This window comes from Myotis yumanensis, unplaced genomic scaffold (assembly GCF_028538775.1).
Source record: "Myotis yumanensis isolate MYYU_CA2020_CCGP unplaced genomic scaffold, mMyoYum1.0.hap1 SCAF_16, whole genome shotgun sequence".
NCBI lineage: Eukaryota > Metazoa > Chordata > Mammalia > Chiroptera > Vespertilionidae > Myotis > Myotis yumanensis.
In genome coordinates, this window is record NW_027223767.1 from 7,265,875 (window position 1) to 7,290,595 (window position 24,721).

Here is a 24,721-nt window from a genome sequence, read left to right on the forward strand (position 1 = left end):
TAAGGAATATGGAGAGTGTCAATGGCAATAGCACATCAGTTCTTCACTGATCCTTTGCCAGGCTTCTTACTAATTTGATGGTAGGATAGAAGTAGGGAGATGGTGGAAAATGACTTAATTTGATTTTTATAACAAAGGTACCTTAATTATTTCCATTGAATGGATGAGGAAACTGGGTCAGATAAATTAAAACACATATGGGTCACAGTTATTAGGAAATGGAACCAGATACTTACAGTCACCAAACCTGACCAATTTTCTTACTATTTTTTCATCCTACTCCCTCTAAGTTCCGTGGTTCACACCAGGGGATGAGCCTCTGGTATTTCAGATTTCTACAGTTATTTTAAATTTATTTCAGGCAGTTAACAGTAAGCTTAATGTGGGAATAACAATCCAACTGTATCAATAATAGTTTGTAATTTTTTTTTCTAGACTTGATAAAGGTTAAACAATAATCATATCTTTTCCCAGACAATTGGCATGACTGAATGAAGTAACTAGATACATCAGTATCTAATTATTTATAAAATATCTCATGTATTTTAATCATCTGAAAGTCCAAAGTAGATCCACTGCAAGATGGTTAGAGATCATATAGCAGTTGGCTGTCACTGTGCATAAAAATAAACACATCATCATCATCATCATCATCTCCTCACTAAGCACTTTCAGCTTCTTTGCTCATTTATACAGCATTTCGGGTAGTTTTAACAGTTTCTCATCATGGCTTTCCTATTCATAGTAGAGACAATTATTGTCTTGATGACTCCACTCCAACAAGAGCCACTTGCGTCTTTATAAAAGAAAAATTGGCTAAAATAGGGGTTAAGTGGCTTGTTCACTGATTTCAGGCCATCTGTGTGGCAGATAAGAACAAAAGCCAACCATTCTAAAAGTTAGTACTGTAACCATTTAGACTTAATCTTAAGACCCTAGGCAGCTACTAGAAGTAGGACTATATTTTTTATCTAATCTATTTTGACATTTTAAGAACAAGTTAAGGAAAGAAAATGGATCAAATCAGAAATAGCAACTCTATTTCTTAGAGAGTATAGCAATACTTTCAAGTGTTTGGAAATACAATGTTAACCAATAATTCCATTCCCTAGAGGTAACCACTGTTAATAGTTTGGTGTGCATCTGTCCAGATTTTTGGCAAGTCTATATTCTATACAAATACTGCTTTATAACATTACTACAAAACCTCAGAAACATACAATAATAGTTATTTTACAAGTCTACAGAGTTCAGCGGATCCAGGCTAATTTGAGATCTCAGCTGGCCTTGCTCATGGGCCTGTGGTCAGTTGTGAGTCAACCACATTTCTTTCCTGATCTTGGCTGGGTCTGCTCACATGTCTGGGGAATCAGCTTGGCTCAAGACAGAACTAGGGTGTTCTTTGCTGGGATAACTTGGGTGGCTCAACCATTTGTTTTTCATCCTCCAGAAGGCTTGTCCAGACATGTCCTTGCAGTGGTGGCCAGACACAGGAGCGTGAGCTGGACATATAAGAAGTTTTTCAAGCCTCTTCTTGTATCACAACTGCTTGTGTCCATTGGCCAAAGCAAGTCACATGGCTGAACTCAGTATCAAGGAATGAAAGATAGATTATACTCGTGATGAATAATTTGCAAAATCTATGGTTAAGGGTAAAAATAGAGAGGAATGAAGAATTGGGGCCATCAACACACTCAACCTAATAATCATTGAAACATGTTAACACACAGGCATTCTTTTTTATTACCTGTTTTCTTTAAAATGTGGGATAATATCCTATCACTGTATGGCTTATACTATTTTGAAGACTTTTTAAAATGTGAAACAAATATAAGTCAATGTTCTTACTTGTTCCAAGATGTTCCATTATATGGATATACTGCAGAAGTTTTTATCCAGTCCCCTAATGATTGACATTTAAGTTGTTTCTTGTTTTGAAGGCTTTTGTAAAAGTACTACAGTGCACTCTCATTTACAGAAATATTTGCATTTCTGTGTATTGAACCTGCAGAAGTACGGTCTGTGGGCTCCCTCATACTTTGTCCTCCAGGAAAACTGAGCCATTTGTAGTTCCCTGAACATGCCTCAAACTCCAATGCTTCCATGTTTCCAAATACCTATCCCCTACAATTCTCTCCTTTGACCCTCCTAAACTACAGTGAAACCCATGATAAAGTGGGTCTATACGTAACATGATTGGTGATTGGCTCCAAGCTTCCACATCAGACTCATTCTGAAACATCTCAACTTTACGGTATATGCAATTGAACTGTTTGGGAAGCCACTTATAGCTCTACCCTCATCGACATTCTAGTCTTCACTCAAGCACCACTGTATTTGTGAAGCCATCTCTAAATCTTTAGCAGATCAAGTGTTCTTTTTCTGAACCTGATAAACACTCTTATTATAGTAATTATCCCATTGAAACACCTTGGCTATTAAGTCTATCTGCCCCTTAGATGGTAAGGTCTTTGTGGACAGGAACATCATCTTTTTTGTCCATGTAATTCCATTTTTTAATAGGGAGCTTGGACAAAGTTGGCACTCAATAAACATTTGCTAAATAAAAATTTTATACTTGGGGTCAAAACCTAAAGGTAGCCATATAATAATAATTCAGTAAATGTTTATTTGTTCGTTCATTCAACAAATATGTATTGAATATGTACAGTGAATTGGATGTGTTTGAAATGAGAGGCTGGAGAGAATGTGAATGTACCTTCTCGAAATAGAATGGTCTCTTTAGAACATCTGATGAAATTTCAGGCTTTTCTCTCAGAAAAATGCATGTATGCTCTTGTTCACATTTTACTTCCAGTGAGCTCACTACTTCCTGATACTCATTCTTTGGGATTCAGATTAAGAACCTCTGCTTTTGGTTGATAAGATCATGGCCCTGTGTCAGACTTAGCTACACCAAGGGCAGATTTGGGGACCTTGAGCTTAGACCCACCCATCAAGGTCTTCATTCTTTACTCATGACAATTGTGCAAGTTGCCAGAATAAGGAGTCTGTCATATCTATACCTTTATCTACATTGTAGATATCTTTCCTACCCCTAAAATAGTTTTAGAGACACCCATGTTATTTCAGGCTACTGATAATGCCACAGATGCAAATGTAAACCTCTCCCACATGTATGCCTCATGACTTATTTGACACAACTTAACCATAACTCCATGCAAATACATAGATGTTTGATTTATTGGAAGAAAAACATTACCAGATAGAAAATATGATCTCAGCATTTTAAAAACATTTTAAGTTATATTCAGTTTAAATGTAACATCAGGATCACATTCAAAGTAGCCTGTAAAAAGTTTTACTGACGCTTCCTGACCTGGAGCTGGGCAAAGAGTTTTTAGACATGACTAAGAGCACAATCCATAAAATTGTGCTTCATAAAAATTTTAAAAAATATTGCTAAGTTATAGACTGAGCAATGTTTTTTTAAAGACAGATACTTCATAGTGTCATTTATATGTGGAATCTTTAAAAAAAAATGGCAAACTCAGAAACAGTAGAAAAGTGGTTGCCAGGAGCTGAGTATGGGGGAGGTAGGGAGAGGTTAGTAAAAGGGTTCAAACTCTCATTTATAAAATGAACTAGAGGCCCGGTGCACAAAAATTTGTGCACTGGGGGGGGGGGGGGGGAGAGGGAGGTCCCTCAGCCCATCCTGTGCCCTCTCGCAGTCTGGGACCCCTCGGGAGATAACGACCTGCTGGCTTAGGCCTGCTCCCGGGTGGCAGAGGGCACGCCCAATCCCTAGGTGCAGCGCCTGGTCGGGCTCAGAGCAGGGCCGATTGGGGAGTTGGGGCGCCGCCCCCTGTCATGCACAGAGCAGGGCGGATGGGAAGGTTGCGATGCCACCCCTAGTCACGTTCAGGGTAGGGCCGATTGGGGGGTTGGGGCACCGCCCCGTCACACTCAAGGCAGGGTCAATAGGGCGCCACACCCTGCCACGCAAAGAGCAGGGCCAATCAGGGGGTTGGGGCGCTGCCCCCTGTCACACACAGAGCAGGGTCAATCAGGGGTTTGGGAAGCTCCCCCCTGTCACACACAGAGCAGGGTCCGTGGGGGGGGGCGAGTTGGGGCACCACACCCTGTCACACACAGAGTAGGGCCGATCAGGAGGTTGGGGCGCCGCCACTGTCACACTCAGGGCAGGGCCGATGGGGAGGTATGGCTCTACCCCGTCTCACATAGAGCAGGGCCCGTGGGGGGGGTTTGGGGTGCTGCCCCCTATCACACACAGAGCCGCAGGGCAATCAGGGGGTTTGGGCGCTGCCCCCTGTCACGCTGATCCCGGTGCCGGGAGGCCTCGAGGCTCCGCTGATCCCACCCGGCAGGGTCACAGATCAGGGTCCCAGACCGCAGACAGCCTTGCCTGCTGCCGCCTGCCTTCAGTATGCAAATTAGCCGCCATCTTGTTGCTTCAGGGTGGGGGTCCCCACTGGGGTGCCTGGCCAGTCTGGGTGAGGGGCTGAGGGCTGTTTTCAGGCTGGCGGGCGACTGAAGCTCCAGACCTCTCCTTTTTTTCTTTTTTCTTTTTTTATTCTGGCATTTATTTACCTTCTATGGCTGTCACTGGAGCTGAGAGCCGGCTTTCTCTCTGAGGCTCTGCTGAAAGCAGCTTTCTGGCCTTTGTTTTCTGTATTCGAAACAATGTTGCGACTCCAGCTCTGAGATCCCGGCTGACTGACAGGAGGTTTCTGGGCTTTTGTTTATCTTTTATAAATGTTACTATGTTTCCAACTGAAGCTCAGAGGCAGGTGGGGAACGTTGGAGTCCTCTGTCACTGAAGGAAGCAAACCTCCCTGTTCGCATCGGCTGCCTGGCTGCCGGCCGCCATCTTGGCTGACAGTTACTTTGTATATATTCACTGATTAGCCAATTGGAAGGGTAGCGGTCGTACGCTAATTACCATGTTTCTCTTTTATTAGTGTAGATAAGTCTGAAGATCACATGTATAGCAGGATGCCTATAGTTGATAACACTGTATTGTATAATTAAAACTTACTAAGAGAAGAGAACTAAATATTCTCACCAAAAAAAAATAGAACTGAAAAAAAGAAGCCCAAAATTTAATTATTAATGTTGTCTAGTATTCATGAAAAAAAAGAAAAGAATGATAAGACAAACTACAGACTGCGAAAATATTTCTAAATCCTGTATCCAACAAAGGACTTCTAGTTAGAATATATAAAGAACTTTAAAATCCAACAGTAGAAAATAAACCACCCAGTTTTTAAAATGGGCAAAAGGCTTTAACAAACATTCAACAAAGAGGCAATTAAGCAAATGAGAAGATGTTCAATACCATTAGCCATTAGGCACTGCAAGTTAAAAACCACTGTGAGATACCACAGTGTAACTGTTAGGAAGGCTAAAAGATAAGATACGGGAAAATTATATCACATGCTGACAAGAATGTGGAACAAATGGAACCATCATACATTGTTTTGAAGAATGCAAATGGCACAGCTACTCTTTAAAATAATTTGGCAGTTTCTTATAAAGTTAACAAAATTTCTTATCAAATTATTCAGCAATCCCACTCCCTGCTTGCCAGGGATCAGAGGAGAAGGGAGGGAAGACTGCAAAGTGGTAGCACATTGTTGGAGTGATGGAACTGTCTTATATTCTGATTGTGGCCAGGTTTCACAAATCTACACAGATACTGAATTGCATAGACTTGTACTCCAAAAAAAGTCAATTTTACTACATATTAACTTAAATATAAAATAAAGGCTTTAGTGAGGAGTATTAAAGAAAATTTGTATAAATGAAAGCCCTATCAGATTGACAGACCCAATATAGAAAAAATGCCATTTCTTCCTAAAAGTGATCTCTACATTTTATGAAATCCCAGTTATAATGGGGGAAGGTAGGGGATTTGATACAAACATTTTATAATTGTTCAGGTAATTTGGAAGAGAACACATTTAATAAAAATATTCAAGAATAGAATAGATAGGCAATTTCATGTTAGATTTAAGACATATTAGGACATTACAATAATTAAAAGAGTGTTCTAGTAGTGCCAAAATAAACAGAGAACAGACTCTAAAAACTTAATATACAAACAGCATATAGAATCTTGATATACAAAATGCAGGTTATATAGGAATTTACTATAAGAAATTGGTGGATATCAGTATTAGAATTCATTTTAGATAATTGCTGAGGTTGAATTTTAAATACTTTTCTTCTTAAAGACTGATAGATAATGAATTCCAAAATAAATAAAATTAAGATGGCTATTTCTTTATATTATATTAAAGTAAGAAAGAGCTTATTTAGACAACATCATAAAGAAATGCAAAAGTCATAAAGAAAAAGACTGATTGATTTAAAAACAAAAAAATCAAAGACCACAAAAATGGAAATGAGAAATTATAAACTAGAATAGATGCTGCATGAAAGAAAAAGGATAAATGTAATTAATATAAAGGAAATGCTTAAGATCTAAGAAAAAAATCATTCAGTAGAAAATAATAGGCAAAAAATAATAGATTTTAATGTCTTTAAAATTTTAAAGACATACACTATTACCTAATAGTATATGAGATAATTCTCACTAGTTTAAAACATAGGTATTAAAATGTTGAAAATCATTTTCCTATGTTTATTGGTAGTAATTGTGCAATATGATAACACAGTATTAATGAGTGCATGAGAAAACATATACTTTAATATATTGAACTAGAAATAAAATATTAAAAATGATATATTGCCGAAACCGGTTTGGCTCAGTGGATAGAGCGTTAGCCTGCGGACTGAAAGGTCCCAGGTTCGATTCCGGTCAAGGGCATGTACCTTGGTTGTGGGCACATTCCCAGTGGGAGATGTGCCAGAGGCAGCTGATCGATGTTTCTCTCTCATCGATGTTTCTAACTCTCTATCTCTCTCCCTTCTTCTCTGTAAAAAAATCAATAAAAAATATATTTTAAAAAATGATATATTAAAATTCAAAGACAAAATTTAAATACCTTTGCAGAAGGAAGATTGTAATATGATTCTTTAAAAGATGCCTTTAAACATGCATGCTTTCATTTTCCCTTCCAGGAAATAATTAAACATATGAATAAATTATTTAACTTTGGAAACAACCTAAGTGTCCAACAATAAGGGATTCACTAAGCCCTTTATCGCAGTTCACCTAGTCAATACTGTGCAGTCATTTAAAATGAAGTTGACATGTATTTAACACCAGGAGTGATGTTTCCAATTTATTCCTAAGTGCAAAAAGCATTTCAAACAACCTATGTACAAAATGATCTATTTTATAAATAATTTACAAAGATCAGGATAGAATAGTCTGGATGGATATAGTTCACAATGCTACATCTGCATGCTAGGTGGGTGTATTTCTTTGAATTTTTCTATAATGAACCTTTTTCATTTGTCTAATTTTCAAATTTTGAAACATTTAATTGTAAAAACAAGTCCATTTGGAAGCCAGCTATTGTCTCCGTGGCCTTCCCCTGGAGCCTGTGGTGTTTTGTCTTCTGTGCTGAAAAAGAGAAACTTGTTTAATCACATTGATGTCGGAGCCATCTGTGGCATCTGTTGTGAAGAATGCCTAGTCCCCAGGAATTGCTCCCTGGCAAAGTCCAGCTCTGGGTCTCCCAGCTTGCTGGGAGACCCAGAGCCTCGTTTTCTGCTGTCATTTCCTTTATACCGACTTCTCCGAGCCCTGGCACATGCTCCCCAGGCCCACCCTTCACCCTGTCGGGTCGCTGGACAAGAGTGCAAATGGAGGCCCCACGTCTCACTTGTCTAAGCATTTAAAGAGTGATGCATTAAGCTTATAAACTGTTAAGTGAAATATACTCTATTCTCCGATTTTGACAACTATTCCTTCATGACAACAAAGCAGAAAATTATGTTTAAATCTACTGTTTTTATATGTCTGAAAGTTTTGGCAAACTACCAAAGATGACTCGATTTAATTATTATTGCTCAGCGGGGTATTCTGTTGATGGGCCAGCGATGTTTGGATGAGTAATAAAGATCTACACAAATCATGAGCTCATATATTTATGCAGTGCAATTTGCTTTTCATGCTCAATTTCAACAAAATACTAATTATGCTACAATCGAGATTTTTCTATTAATTTTCTTCTATTGACAATAATGATCTAAAGAAAGAATTGACAAACTTTCCGAAACAGTCACGATAGTAAATATTGTAGACCATCTGGTCTCTGTCACAACTGCTCACTCTGCCGTTGCTGCTCAGAGGCAGCCATAGACAATACGTAAGCAGGTAGGCATGGCTCTGTTTCCATAAAACTTTCCAATAAAAATAGTTGGAGTTAGCCTGTGGGCCACAGTTTAGCAACTCTTGGTCTAAAGGATTGTTAAAGGCAGTGTACAAATTTAAATGTATCTTTATCCAAACTGTAAATCAAAGTAAGTATAAAAGTTAAAATTATTTTCATCTTTTTAAAAGTCATTTTTTTCTTCTGAAGTATTCCAAGGTATCTATCAACATCCCAAGACAAAAATATAAATTGTAATGAATAAATAACAAAATTTGAAATCAGAATTAAAGTTGAATTTTATTCATTTTTAAAATTCTAAATTTTAGATAGGTTCTTTGTTAATTATATTTATCCCTTTTCTTATTAAAGATTTTCATAAAATTAGAACTGTTTTCAGTTCTAAGCTGAAATGCCCATGGAGTTGCCAATTCATACCCCACCTGGTTCCCCTTGACCTACATACAGTGGGGCCTTGACTTACGAGTTTAATTCGTTCCGAGACCAACTGAGCTCGTTAAGGAGCTTGTTAAGGAGCTCGTTAACTCAAATCACTCTATCAACTCAATGCAAAAAATCGGCCGAGAAACAGCTGGAATCTCAAAAAACTCGTTAGTCGGGACACTCGTAAGTCAAGGCCCCACTGTATTTACAAGTTTTCAAGTAGCATGATCGGCTTAATAATACAAATTGTCCCTTCCCCTCCAGGGACTATAAATTGGAATAGGAGCAGTCAGTAATTCTAGCAAATGATACTTATAACAAGAAGCCATTCCATGCTCTTTGATATGAAGATCCGGGAAGTTACTTACTTGTCTTTTCTCTCTGCTAACTCTCTCCCTCACTCAACTCTTCCTGAAGCAGAGAGATGCCCAGGTTCAATGTTGGCAGCATCTCAAACCCACCCCATTCTCAGCATCCTGATGCTTTGTTTTGAAAACACGGGGCAAGAGGCTTGGCGAAGCATTTCCTGGTGCCTGAGCAGTGTCGGTCACCAGAGTGGGTATTTGGGTTTAGAGGTTGCACCGTGCAGCGCAGGAGTGACAATCTCTTTAATAAATTTGTATGTCGTGTGGGACTTTCCACAATGTGGGACGTGGAGCTGGGGCTCGTCTTGTCCTACTGGAGCGATGGTTTTCTCCTTCGTGCGGCACATGGTACAGCCACGCTGATGGACTGTGTCTAATGGACACGCACTGATTTACTTCCTGGAGTCTGTTTTGTCTGCAGGCCTCGTTTCATAATGATGCTATTATCTTGAAAATTTGTTTTATGTCAAAAGAGTGAGATTATTTGGGAAGTTTTGCTTTGATGTTGGTGAGACAGACTGTGTCATTGTCTACTGTTGAAAATCGTGGAGGCTGCTGCCAGGGTACTGGTAGCCAATTTCAGGAAGAACATCGAAGCAGGCCAAGGCCCCAGATCATGCAAATCCTGGTTTAGGATGGCTTTTCCTGTTTTAAACTCAAAAGATATATTGATTTAGCACTTACTCTGTGTCCAGAACCTAATACACAAACAAACAAAAATTAATCAAAGGAGCCCTGGCCGGTGTGGCTCAATAGGTTGAGATTCATCCCTTGCACCAAGAGGTCACTGGTTCGATTCCTGCTCAGGGCACATGTCTGGGTTTCAGGCTTGATACCCAGTAGGGGGCATGCAGGAGGCAGTGGATTGATTTGTCTCATCCATGTTTCTCTCCCTCTCCCTTCCTTTCTCTCTCAAATCAATAAAAGCATATTAAAAAAAACTTAAAAAATCAAGGAAACAAAAAACTAATGAAAACCCATTATTGCCAAAATGTAACAAATAACCTATCTAAAATTTTAGGTTTTTCCCTCAACATGTTTCTGTCTCGCTTGCTCTTAGATTGTTGATTTCCAGGCCAGGAAAGCAGCTCTTCCCGTATCTCCAGCAGCACAGGTGAGAAGGCCTGGGCTGAGGCCGCTGCCCACAGCATCACGCAGCTGATAGCCCAGCTCCCAAACTGATCACTTAGAAAGCCCCTGTCAGGAGCCCTGAGGAGCTGCTAGGCCAGGCGGGGCATTTCCTGGGCCATCCCATGGAGCTGGGAGGTGCCTATCCCTGGCCCACGCTTTGGGTACTTAGAGAATTCCGAGTTCCTCTTCCAGACTGTGGGTTGTAAAGCGGTTAACAGTGTCCATCTGCTGCTTCCCCCTTCATCCGGGCTCATGGGGAAGGGCACTCCCCTCCTTCAGGAGCACTTCACGGGAGTTTTGCCTCCGCAGATGAATTTTATTTTTCAGGGATCTGGAACGTCAAGGTGGTTGAGCCCTGCACATATTTTATGTAGAGAAAGTTGGCTGCGTGAGAAGAGGCTGGATTAGGAGACTTCTGTGATTCCTCTCAGGTCTAATGTCCAGAAAGGCTGCTGCTAATGAGGACACAGCCCTCCACTTCTCCTTTCTTCCGCACATTCTCTTTCCTCCACCTTCTTGGGCACCTCTTCTCTGTATCTCAGTAATCAGTCTCTCTCTCTCTCTCTCTCTCTCTCTCTCTCTCTCTCACTGCTTTTAAGGGTTTGTAAATATCAGGCTTTAGATCCTGACTAGTTTAATTTTAGTTATTTCTGCCATTTCTTTATGGTCATTTTTATAACTAGATTTGGAATCATTCTTTGACTTATTTCTGTTCCACCTGATTTTAGATTTCCTTCATTCTTGAGCTCTGTCCAATTGAAATGGAACTTCCGTGTTTGCTTTTCTCATGTAGATGCTAAGCATCCCTGAGTGTTAAGATTTTTGACTCTTTGCTTCTCTGGAAAAGTCTTTCTGAGGCTACTTCAAATGAAGTAAGACTTAGCTGAGTACAAGGGCCTTTTTTCCTTTACTCGTTCACTGCCGTTGAGCACTTCTTACTAAAGTCTTAGGCCAAACTCCCCCTCCCCACCTGCCAGTAGCTTAGTTATTGTGTAATTTGGTTTGTTTTCTGCATGAATGGCTAGGAAATACTTTATTCTGAAACTAAAAATTGTGCTAATATTTTTCAAGGCGTGGCTCCCTGCCACACTAGAGTAAGGAGTGAGATGAGGCACGAGCAGCACAGTTCTGAGGAGCTGCTCCCAGAGGGTCCTGCACGCCTCTCAGAGTGTTGAGCTCTGCACCTGGAGTAACAGAAGAATCGCCACTAGCTTGATGCATAAAGACTGTTTTAAATCCAGAGACACCATGCAGGGGTGGGGCATGTCCCTATATTTATCCAGGTGCTTTCTTAGGCTCTGATTGGCTTACATATTCTGACATTATTAGGTTTGTCTGTGAATTTTAGTTTTTAATGTTATTTTTTTTCTGGATATTCTTTGATAATTTGATAGGACACTAGGAGAAGCACATTTTTCCCAAGAGCCAGGCAGAGTTTGGGATAATGTCTACAGGGTTAGAAATGATAATTATGTCTTATATGTACTAGAGTCCTGGTGCACGAAATCTGTGCACTGGAGGGGTGTCCCTCAGCCCAGCCTGCACCTTCTCCCATCTGGGACATCCCCCCCCACAATCCAGGACCACTGGCTCCTAACCACTCACCTGCCTGCCAGCCTGATTGCCCCCAACTGCCCTCCCCTGCCAGCCATCATGTGGCGAGCATCTTGTGGTGGCCATCTTGTGATGACATGAGGGCATTGCGCAAGGGTGTGATGCCACCTAGGCTTTTATTATATAGGATGAGCTCCTCAGTCAAGTAAACTGAGGAGAAAAGCAGAGGGTGCAGCGGTGAGCCTGTATTCCCTAAGAGTCCCTGTGTGAGCTAACATGCAGGATTGCTTGGAAAACAATAAGGTCCTACACAAAGAGAAAGCATTGTTGCTGGAGTTTATGACCCAGGATAACTCTTACCCCTTACATTTCAGAGCTCTTCTCTCTGGCCTGGATGCAGAGGTACTTTCTGTCCTTTTATGAGGTTCCCCAAAATTATCAGCCCAGAATTCCTGACCTTTCTCTCCTCTTCTGGAGGGCCACAGCCATGGCATTGCTTTCTTGAAATAAACTTTCTTCCTTTGTTGTAAGCCTGGGGAGAGTAAGAACCTTCGTTTTCTCTTTCTTTATTTGATAGGTCAGAGGTTGAGAAGGCGTCTGCTATCACCGGCACTGGGAGGTGTGCCAACCGTCAGGTTTACTGCGTGACTTATCTGGACAGTGGTTTGATGACTAGAATTACACATCTTCCTTCAGTCAGTGTGGAGTTGGTTTAGCAACATAAGTCTTCTTCTTCCACAGAAGCCAAGTCAAACAATAACTAGAGGGAGGCTCCTTTCCAGCTTGACAAGTCACGTTTTGAGTGGGATTGCACTTAGCAACAGCAGGAAAAGGAATATTGATGTGGTCAGGCCTGGCCCGAGGGACGCGGGCTGACAGCTCCGGGGTTTGCAGCAGCTTCCTCCCCTCCAGCCTCATGCCACTGGGGACCCACGAGAATGACCTTCATGCAATGGCCATGAAAAGAGCGTGTTTTCCTAGAATTTGCTGCTGCCAAAGGCTTCACAAAAAGCTTTCAAAAGCAGACACATGGATCTGTTTGGTTGTGTAGACTAGAAAAATGTTGTGTGTCCACGGGCCAGATTTATTTGTTCCTCAAGGTGAATTGCCCTGCATTAGAGCTCAGGGACTTCCCTGGCGGCATGTCCTTCTGCTGCAGAAGCAGCTGCTGAAAACACATGGGAAGGTTTTACCTCCTCACAGTGTTCCAGGTGGGCGATTTGCCCTCTGAGGTGAACGGTGAAGTTTGCCTTCAACACTCGCATGTTTTGACAAAATGCCAAAGACAGCCAACAGCAGCGACCAGAAGAGCGCCACTGATGTTTCCTGGGTGTCTGGAAGGTTGACAGGATATGTGCTTTAGAGCTGTCCCTTTCACTCATCCCTGTGTTTCTTGTGCAAGTCACATGACCTCTCTGGGCCTACTTACTCACCTGAGAAATTCTGATAATTCTAGCTTTTTACTATTGTGAGAGGCAGGAAGTAATGCATCAGATCTTTGTCTATAATAAATACTTAATAAGTATTCATTTGCTCTGCCTTCGCCATGTTCTGTCTGAGGCACCGAACTTGAATTCTTGGCTGCCCTATATCTGTTATTCTTAACTTAGTCTTATCCGTGAACTTCATCTTCTCGCTATGATGTCTTTGATGTTTCAGGCACAGAGGGAGCAGGGGACAGAGATGGGTTTTCTTAGTCAGAGATGGGTTTGTCTTATCAGATGCAGTGAGATCGCTCAACTCGTGGGCTGCCTGGTGTTTCCTTCCCTCCACATGCTAGGGAAATGCCAGGCGAGCCTACATTTAAACTAACCTCAGTGCCTTCTCTTGGCAGCCGCTGTATGAGCTGCATTCTTCTAAACCTCAGTGATTTTGAAGTCCATCCTCTTGATGCAGAATGGCCTTGTCTGATGATTTACACGAAATCATTTCTTTGATTGGTGGAGTCTCACTTTGGCCCAGAGCAGTGTGAGGTGTGCGGAGCTTTCCATTGGACACATTAATAATTAATTAGTGGGTGGAAAGGCCTTGGAGACATGGAGGACAATAGTCTTATTCGTCTAATGCAGAAAACAAGGCCCAGAAAACTAAAGTGGCTTGTTTAAGATCACCCCGACTGAACAATCAAGACTCAATCCCCATTCTTGTTCCCAGATTTGAGCTTCCGGTGAAACTGTTGTCTTCATGGAGATGTCTGTCTGTGCCATGTTTTAGGATAAAACTAATAGTGTTTGTCTTCATTAGAATTCTTGGGCAGAAATCCTAACTTTTGAAAATGAGTCTTGACTCTACTGAAAGAGAAACTTACGTTTCTTTCCTTTTTTAGTTATTTCAATAACTTTTGTTGTTTGTTTTAGTACAATTGCCATCCTTTTCCACTTTAAAGTGTTGGGATCTCCTACTTTGCTCCCTTCATGAATCAGCTGTCCAGCCCCATCGGCTCTCCCTTCAGTACCTTCCATGCTCTCACCACCCCTGTCTCCCACTCTTATCCCCCTAATGCAGGTTGTTAGCTACCAAGCTGGGGTTATCCTGGAAGAGCTTCCTAAAGGACTTCACTACCTGCTGCCTATTCTTGCTCATTCTATTTGTGCATCACCTCGGATTGAACTTATCACTGATGTTAAATGCACCATCATCTTCTCATTCTAATTTTACACAATCCTCCAGTTCAAGCAATCAGATTCCTTTGTCTGTATTCAATTCCGATTAGGGGTCTTTCAGGACCTTCACAGCTCCCCACTGGATAACTTCCTCACATTCTCACGTTCTCCATCTGTCAAATTTGCTCTGAGCCAACTTCTGCATGTTATTTTCCTGTCCTCTTTGCTGACTTTCTCTTATTCAATGCAATAGAAGTAACCTTGCTCTGGGCTTTGGGAAGACCAGCCATTGCCTTCCATACATAGACTGTGGGAACTTGCCCATGCCACACAGCCTCATGCATCTCAGCTTTCTCATCAGAAAACTTGGAGAGCATATCAACCTTATCCCTCCTATGTCTGTGTAAAGGTTAATTGAGAAAGTAATTGCTAAACTGTTGTGAAAATATAATATGTTCTTCAGCTTTCTCTGTACTCATGTCCACACTCTAGAGACACTTCCTCTATGATTCTGTGAACACTGTGCTTATGGCACCATGAGAATCAGTGGCCCATGAGTGGGATAGAGGCTCAGCAGCTCCTGTTCTAATAACTTAAATGGGACGACTGGGATGTGGCCACTGAGATGTCCACTGACTCCTAAGTCTGGGAGCTCAACTGCCATTCCTTTATGATCTGAGTGTCCACAAAGTGGAGATATAGTTGGTTTGGCAAATGCACTTTTCTGAAATGAATGTTTTTCTTGGGGAATATAAAAATTTGGTCCATTTATTTTTTTATACATGTTGTAAATGTTTGTTGAAGTATAACAAAATACAGAAAAGAATACAAATTCTGTATAGATCAATGACTTTTCACAAGGTGGGTGTACTGTGTAACCAGCACCCAGATCATGGCCAGGGACACTTCCATCTCTCCAGATCTCTTTAATGTCCCCTCCAGTCACTAACTCCCCCACGGGTGTCCACTGTCCCGACATAAAACACTCTGGTGAGTTTTTGCTAGTTTTTGAACTTTTTATAAGGGAAAGCACACAGTATATACATTTTTGTGACTGGCTATGTTTGCCAACATTGGGTGTATAAAATTCACAGATTTGAGTCATTCATGCCAAGTCTGAATATAAACATAAATACATTTATATATAAACATATATGTGTGTATATGTATATATCATACAAATAGAAGGATATTCATGTTTGGTTAGCTTGCATTTGGGGCTGTCATGATTAACTCTAAACATTCATGAACGTGTCTTAGTGAACATGTTGTGGTGATGAGTATATCTCTGGCAGTGAAATTGCTGGGCCACAGTACATGCACATGTTCAACTTTGGTAGACAGTGCCAAACAGTTTGCTAAAGTCATCGTGTCGTTTACACTCCTACCAGTGGGGAGTCAGCTGTTCCCCATCCTCCCCACACTCAGATTGCTCTGTGATTTTTATGTTAGCCTCTCAGGAGGGGTTGTCATCGTATGGCATTCGTTGTGTTTGAATTTGGGTTTCCCTGAGGGCTAATAAAGTTCAGCAGCTTTTCATACTTGTATTGACTATTTGGAGACTGTCTTTTGCATTCAGTATACATTCAAGAAATTTTAGAAATCTTTACCCCCACTAAAAATTATTAAGATATCTCTTCATTTCCTTTCAAACTTTTTTTTTGAATTTTACCATTTGTATTTATATCTTATGAAATCCTTTTGTATCCTCATCCTCTTCAGGAGAAAACAAATAAGCTTCACTAGTTTTCTTTGTAATTTTGGTTTCTACCCATTTATGCATCTCCATACTTATTATAAATGTCTTCAAATCCCTTTTATTATTTAGAGGAGAAATTGGAATAGCCTACACCAAGCATGTCAAACTCAAAGGCTAACACGGGCCAAATAAGTGAGGCATGTGGCCCGAGGGCCACAAGTTTGACATGCTTGGCCTAGAAGCTAAGGCCTCCTGGGGTCTATCCTTGCCATCATACAGTTGAATTTCTCACTCCCACCCCAACGTTTTCTGTCTTCAGCTGAACAGACCTTTCTGCCCCACAGCCTGCCTCATAGTTCTACAAAGCTCTCATCATGGAGGGGCTGGTTCAGTCACTGCCCAACTCGGCACACCCTGGCACCGAGCCGGCCACGGCACATACTTCACTCGGGTAGGGAAAGACAGGCCCATTCCTTCCAAACACTTTGAGATATGGTACTCCAAAGCACACGTGCATTTCATCTTATGTGAGAGACAAGCCCTTTTCTGAACACTAAAATTCAAATTGCAGTAAGAAAATGAATGAGGAAATTAAAAGGGACATTGTTGGTTTAAGAAAACTGTCCTGAGTCCTTTTACAAAGCAATCATTCTCTACACTGTACGCTCAATTAAAGATCTATTTAGACTATCACTTCATCCTTTCTGGAAAAAGTAGCTTGCAGTCAGTTTATAGTTAACCTGGACTCCCATCCCAACCCATGCTAACCCAGCGACTTTTCTCATCCTGTGGATGACAGTAATTAATGTGTTTTTCTTCTGAAATTCTATTTTAGCTTTTCCTCTTCTAACTCCCCCTCTTTTGGATAGCGTTTCCTCTGCTCTATTGAGATAACTTATATGGTTTCTTTTTTCAGAGATAGTAGTAGTATTTCCTCTGGCTCAGCCCAATCTGCAGCTTTAATCTCTGCTGACTTTAAGGGCTGCTGGGGACCGGCCTCCCGCTGCGACCCAGGGAAGGAAAGTTGAGACCGCCAGCCAGTAGCTCCGGAGTGAAGGATGTTATCTCTATTTCACAGGCCAAAATAGGAGGTCGAGTAGTTAAAAGTCAGAGATTCCAGGAAAGGAGGCAAAAATGTTGCCTTTTTTTTAAAAAAAAAAAAAAATCATGTGTTTTTTTAAATCGTTATCACTTTAGTGATATTTGATGTTTGCTTTTACATCCCAAACTTTTTCACACATCTGATCAAATTTCCTTAACTGAGATATTCCCACAATTTCTGGATAGATCTCCTGCCTCATCTGATGAAAGTGTAACCTAAGCTTCCAGAGTGGGTTGGTCTAGCCAATTTCTCGAGTCCAATGAAGGGAGGTGCGCAGTGACAAAATCTGTGAAAGGGTCTCCCAGTGGCACTGGCGTAGCTCAGAGAGGAATGGCAGCCTGCAGCTCCCTGTGCACTATTTGGTTACCATTACCCAGATCTTAGGATAGTTAAGAAATGGAGAACATGGCACATTCAAAGTTCATTTGAAAAGGGAATTGCAGATTTCTTAAAAACAAACAAAAAAAAGCTATCAGACATCTAATTATCATTTTCCCTTTCAAAAAAAAAAAAATTAAAGATAACCTGACTGCAATATCAAAGAAAGCAAAAATGGGAGAACCCTGCATCGTTCAATTGAGGCACCGTCAGGCCACTAGATTGCCACGAGGTTGGAGAGTCTGTGCCAGATCCAATGCAGTGTCTAAGAACCAATTGTGATCTCTGAGCTAGGCTTCCAGAGAATCCACTTGGGGTCTTGAGGAAGTAGGAATGGAAAGTTATGAAAGAAATCAAACTGGCCACTAGTGATCACTTCTTAAAACTGAATGTAGGGCACTGAGATTTATGTTAGAGTTCTTTGTATTTTTGTGTATCTTTGAAATTTTTCACAATATACAGCTAGGTAATAGTAGAGGTGAGAAAAATTATAGGAAGTCAACAAAAGCAAACTCACATATCACAAGTACATTCTTTTCTTACAAAGGCAAAGTAGAAATTAACAAAATTACCACACACACACAAAAAAAACCCCACAACATCAAATCAACCATTAGAGTTAAAAATGAAAATAAAGAATCAATCCTAGATAATGCCTGGACCATAATGGAAATAACAAGTGCAAAATGTGATTCCTAAGTAATCATGAAGTTATGAAAATTACAACTATGCATATTAAAACTTGTGGAATTTGCCCTAGCCGGAACGGTGGCCCTTGGACTGAAGGGTCCAGGGTTCGATTCTGGTCAAGTGCACATACCTGGTTGTAGGCTCAGTCCCTGGCCCTGGTTGGGGCATGTGTGGGAGTCAACCAATTGATGTGTCTCTTTCACATTGATGTTTCTCTGTCTCTCCCCCTCCTTTCCACTCTCTCTAAAAATCTGGAAAAATATCCTTGGGTGAGGATTATAAAAAAAAAGACACAAAAAACAAAAACAAAAACTTGTGGAATTTGACTAAGTCTGTACTTAAAGGGAAATTAGTATAATCAAAATGCTGTTGTTAATTGAGAAGGGAGATTGAAAATAAATGAACCAAGCACTCAGTTACATAAACTAGAAGAACAACAAAGCATAACTAGAAAAAGTATAGAAAGGCATTAAAGAGCTAAAAGGGAAATCAGCAAATTAAAGAAGATAGTCTAATAGAGAAAGCAGAAAGATAGGCAGAAAATGCTAAATCAACTCCTCAACTGGGTGATTTTTAGAAAAATATTTATTGCTAAAATTTACACAATATGAGGCAGAGTATTACAAAAACAAACAAACAAACAAACAAGCAAACCAGTAACCAGGGAAGAAACTGAAAAGAGATTTGAAGACCCTAGTTCCTTTGCTACCCTCACTCTAAAAGTGCCTGGATTAGATGGCTGAGTATGTGACACGCATCAAATTTTGAAAGACTAGAAAATTATTTTGCTACTTAAAGTTTTCTAGGATATATAATAAATAAGATGAAACTTTTCTGGACTCGTTTTGTTTGTAGAATAATTCATATTTTAACAAATCATTAAGCTATTAATCAAAGGAAAAACTACAGAAACATCTCATCAATGAATATAGATGAAAAATCCAAAACAAAGTAAAGATGATTCGAATGCAGGACTATATTAAAAGAATAATATACTATGATCAAAGAGAATATATTCCAGGAATAAAAGTACAAACAATATAAGGATATTTATAAGTTTGATTTTTCTTATCTATACTAATAAAAGGGTAATATGCTAACTAGACCAGATAGACTGGACATCTTCCAGACGTCATTCTGGACATCCTTCCTGACAAAGCCAGGGCCCAGGCAGTGCCGGCTGGGGTCCCAGGTGCCTGCAGCCGGCCAGAGGGAGGGAAACCTGAGTCCAGGGGGCCTGCGTCGGCTGGAGGAGGGAAGCCTGGGTCCTGGGTACGGGGGCCAAGGCAGAGGCGGTTAGGGGTGATCAGGCAGGCAGGCAGTGGTTAGGTGTAATCAGGCAGGCAGGCAGAGTGGTTAGGGGTGATCAGGCAGACAGGCAGGCAAGCAGTTAGGAGCCAGTGGTCCCGGATTGCGAGAGGGATGTCCTGGATTGCGAGACAGTGCAGGCCGGGCTGAGGAACCCCCCCGCCCCTGTGCACAAATTTCGTACACCAGGCCTCTAGTTGATGAATAAAAGGACAAAACACATTCAGTCATTGTAAATCCCCAAAATACAGTTATTTTAATATTGATTTGAGGAACATCTATTTCTTGTAAAACTTGAAACTGGAAAAACACTGCCTTAACATATACATATTTAATGTGTATTTTTCTAATAAGTAGTGGATTTAATGACAGTGCACTTAAATTGGAGAGTAAATAGAGTTTCTCTGTCTGGCTCATAAGTTTTGACTGGCCCTGAGACCCACCCGTTCTCAGGAGGAAAGCATGCTTGAACAGGGTGGCAGTATCCACTCTACGGAGAGTCCCCTGGGCTCTGGCTGGGTTGCCCAGTTGGCTGGAGTGTCGTCCAGTTCACCCAAGAAGTGGTGGATTTGACTCCCTGTCAGAGCACATATCCCCTTCCTCTTTCTAAAAAAAAAAAAAAAAAAAAAAAAAATATTCCAGCCGGATGTGTGTGTGTGTGTGTGTGTGTGTCACAAAGTGATTCTAACATTCATCAGGAAGAATAGACAGACAAGACTCGCCAAGAACGTTTTGAATAAAGTCCGAATTTACTTTGATGTACATAAAAATGTACTCTAATGTGATAATAACCCTATAATTGGGCCAATGAAGAGAGGAAGCAAGATATTTAGAATATTGTAATAATGACATTTCAAATTATTAGATAAAAGATGGATTATTTAATGTCTTGTTTGTTATAGGAAAATTCCAGAATTATGGAGAAGTACTTTGTGTAATATGCTATGGTATGACATTAAATACTAGGGGCCCGGTGCACAAATTCATGCACCTTTAAAGGAACTGGGGGCTGCAAGGCTGCGGTAGGTACAGGGGTGGGTCTCGGACCATCTTTCATGCCCCCACCCCACTCCTCCCACCGCAGCCCTGTCCTCTGTCTGTCAGCAGCTTCGCTCCCACTGCTGCTGCTCCTAGGTGCTGACAGTGCCAGCCTCACTTGTACCCGCTGACGGCGTGAAGCAATTGGGGCCAGCACCAGCAGCAAGTGTGAGTGGTGGCTCCTGCGCTGGCAGCAGGTGCAAGCACTGGGCAGGACCGCAGCGCAAGGGAGTAAAGAATTTTCAGTAACTATCAAAGGCTCGCCCTGATGACAGTGACTGGCACCCACCTTGGTCTGGCGCCCCCGCTCACCTGCTCCACTGTCCCACCGTGGCTGACACTCTCCATGTTCTGCACATGCCCCCGGTGGCCAGCCCACGTCATAGCGACCAGTTCCGGTTTTTCCACCATTCGGTCTATTTGCATATTAGCCTTTTGTTATATAGGATAATTGCTTTGTTTTTAAGAAAATTACAGAAAGTATTTAGGGTATTTTATTACCATCTCATAGCAGTGTGATTGTGCTTATTACAATATTCTAATTCACATAAAGAATTTGATCAAGCTTATTTTCTACAGCATTGTGGGTTGGTAATAATTAAAAATAAAAATTAGATAGCATTTATTCTGTCAGGCATTTTTCTAAGCTATTGAGATGCATTAACTCATTTAATCATCACAATAATCATCTGAGATTATTGTTATTTATTATTATTATTATTTTCCATTAAATACACAGGCACCTGAGTATTATTATTACTATTTTCCATTAAATATGCAGTCATACATCTAGCAGGTGGGAGAGCTGGGATCGGGTCAAAGTCCGGCTCTGAGTATATACTCACCCCCTCCCCTTGGAATGAGCTCTCTGTGTAAACCAGGGCCAGTCGCTTTGTTTCAGGCTCACGTGCCTTTTTCTTTCCTCAGGGACCTGATGCCCAGAACCCTGGACGGGCAGATCACCATGGAGAAGACGCCCAGCTACTTCGTCACCCGGGAGGCCCCCGCGCGCATCTCGGCCATGTCCAAGGACACCAAGCTCATCGTGGTGGTGCGCGACCCGGTGACCAGGGCCATCTCGGACTACACGCAGACGCTCTCCAAGCGGCCGGACATCCCCACCTTCGAGAGCTTGACGTTCAAAAACAGGAGCACGGGCCTCATCGACACGTCGTGGAGCGCCATCCAGATCGGCATCTACGCCAAGCACCTGGAGCACTGGCTGCGCCACTTCCCGCTCGGCCAGATGCTCTTCGTGAGCGGCGAGCGGCTCATCAGCGACCCGGCCGGCGAGCTGGGCCGCGTGCAGGACTTCCTGGGCCTCAAGAGGATCATCACCGACAAGCACTTCTACTTCAACAAGACCAAGGGCTTCCCCTGCCTGAAGAAGGCCGAGGGCAGCAGCAAGCCCCACTGCCTGGGCAAGACCAAGGGCCGGACCCACCCCGACATCGACCCCGAGGTGGTGCGGAGGCTGCGCGAGTTCTACCGGCCCTTCAACCGCAAGTTCTACCAGATGACCGGGCACGACTTTGGCTGGGATGGATAACAATGTAATTTAAAAAGAAAAGAAAAATCAAATATAATATATTTTTTTACCAATCGGTAGAGAAAAGGCAGTTTAATATTTGTGCTGAAAATATTTCTTGCAGTAGTTTTTTCAATGAATGTTAAGAGATTGTGCTCACCTCTGACCCCATCTTCATGTGTTTAACTTACACCAAACATTTGGATAAATGAAAAATGGAAAACTTTACTCATCTAAATACTTTCCATCTTTAATTTTTATTTTATGTTTTATATGCATAATTTTATAAAGTAAGAGCATCAGTTGCCATGAGAACTTTTAAGAGAACTCTGAGGGGAAATCAGTCTCTCTCTCTCTGGCTTACAAGGCCCAGACAAAATTGATCCCTAGCCTTGTGTATTTCTCCCTTTAAGTTTTTTTTCTTCTGTGCCACTTTTTCTAAAACTATTTCCCAACTGATAATACTGTATGGTTTTACACCACTTCAGTTATCACAGTGTTTTTAAAAATAAAACATTTTTTGATCCTTATACTACTGTGCGGTACAAAACATGGTACCTAGAGATCATTATCCCCATTTTACAGATAAGGAAACTTGAGTCTCAGGGAGGTTAAATAACTTATCTTAGGGCCAGATGGTGACTCCTGGACAACCCTTCTTTCATTTGTTCTTTATTACATGCCACTTTTCCCAGGAGAATTGGAAATAAACATCTGTACCTTTAAAATCGGTTAGCCAGGTTGGACACGGGCTCGATGGGACGGAGAGGGTTTCCTCTGGCTTTCTCAATGCCAGGCCAGCCCTCGGCCCTCGGTCACACCACAGTACACTCCAGGAGAACATCAGACCTGGGCACACATTCTGTTAAGAGCCAATCTCGGTTTGAATGAAGCTGAGAGAAATTACCGGATTCTTGTATTAAGAACAAGGGGGACAGTCATGCTGGCAACAAGACAAGGTGTGGTAGGAGCACAACTTACCTATTTGTTCTTTTGACCTGTCCGTCCTATTTTTTTAATTAAGAAAAAGCCATTTCTGTAAGAGCTTACAAATATGAATCTCCTTTTTATTTATCCCTTTTCTTAACGGAGAAAATCTGCTTCTGTTTGTGGTATCTCATTTCTAACCTTGGAGCTAGCACGAAAGATGTATCAATAAACCTCTGTTACCATGCCCTTATTTTTCATGGGTTGAGGACTGTCAACTTTGACTCTTCATTTTTCCCCACTTCCTATTCATACCTAGTCGAACCTAATACTCATCAATATTTGGAAAATAGTCTCAGAATTGCAGGTGGATAAAAATGGTGGTTTTTTCCTCCTCTCCCATCTGTTTCTGCCCATCCCCCATTGAAATATCTCAAATAAATCAATTGTTTATTAAAAGGATTCCTTTCCTCTCCGAGTGGGCAATAACAAGATTAGCATTAATGGGAATTAAATTGGTTTAGAGAGGAGCACATATGCACGAAATATATAAAACATGTATAATTAGCCTGTTGGTGACATTTTATTATAGGTTTAAACCTAAGAGGAAAACGTTTCCTATCTCATGGAACTTTCCTGTATCTGCCAGAATTTAAAGGACCAAACACTCTAGTATTCTAAAAGTGCATTCTCTTTCTTCTCTGGTGTTGTCAATCAAAAGAAACTGAAGTTGTTTTGAATATGCAGTACAATTTCCCATTTACCGCAGAGGTTGCATCAGGAAGGAAGTATTTCTTGAGAAGCCTAACACAGGATTAAAAGGAGGGGGGAAATCATTTAGGTTTCTAGGTAGTTGATGATTGCTCCAACTCTTTGGCTCTATTTATTCCCACCTTTAGGAGTTCCGTAAACCCCAAATCCAGGCCCCTTTTTCCAGGTGATCTCCTTCCCCTCCATGCCCTCAGCTTTCCAGTGCCACAGCCTGTCTTTGTTCCACTAGAATTGCCACTACCAGCAACAAGATACTCATTTCGAACTCTTTATCTGTTTTTCTTAACTCGTTTTGTTTGTGCTTCTGACCCTTTTATAAACATTTGTTTGACATAATGCAAAAGTAGCTTGCACAAGGAAACAATTGTATTCAGCAATCTTCATCTTTTTTTGCGTTAAGAAACAATAATAATAAAAACAGAACTGAGTGCAAATGATCTCTTCTTGCATGTAGATTTTTTTGTTCATATTACTTTTTTAAAATGAATGACTACACAGCACTCTAGGAAAACCTGACTTCTAAGATTTCTGATGGTGTTAGAAGTTACAGATTCCAGAAAAAACAATGTGTAAAGATCTCGAATCAGAGTACTCTGTTTCCTCCAGAAAAGGACTTTTCCGTATCTGCTTCTCTGTGGCACTTACACTTGTTGCATGTGGACTTGGGTTCAGATGTCTCTTTCCATTTAGCCATGCCCAATAGTAGGTTTTGCTGCTCCCACCTGGCTGTCTGCTCCACAGCCTTGCCTGCTGACTGCCTTAACTCTTCCTAAAAGTGAAGAATTGTCTCCAGAACCACCAGAGTCCACAGCTTCTTTCTCTGTAGTTTCCTTACGAGGTGACATCTACTGTGTGTAAATTCTCCCAATAACTTAGAAACTATTAAGGGAAATTACTTTTATTCTAATAGCCTGGG

General features: G+C 41.2%; 1 protein-coding gene across 1 annotated transcript in view; it reads left to right on the forward strand.

Annotated features, from left to right (window-relative positions):
* The window catches only part of LOC138993917 (heparan sulfate glucosamine 3-O-sulfotransferase 3A1), a 100,686-nt gene extending 76,465 nt beyond the window's left edge, over window positions 1–24,221 (forward strand). Inside the window, exon 2 of the mRNA XM_070393398.1 lies at window positions 21,507–24,221. Coding sequence (XP_070249499.1) covers window positions 21,507–22,128 — 622 coding nt within the window. The 3' untranslated portion in view covers window positions 22,129–24,221. The remainder of the gene's footprint in view (window positions 1–21,506) is intronic.
* Window positions 24,222–24,721: the final 500 nt, after the last annotated feature.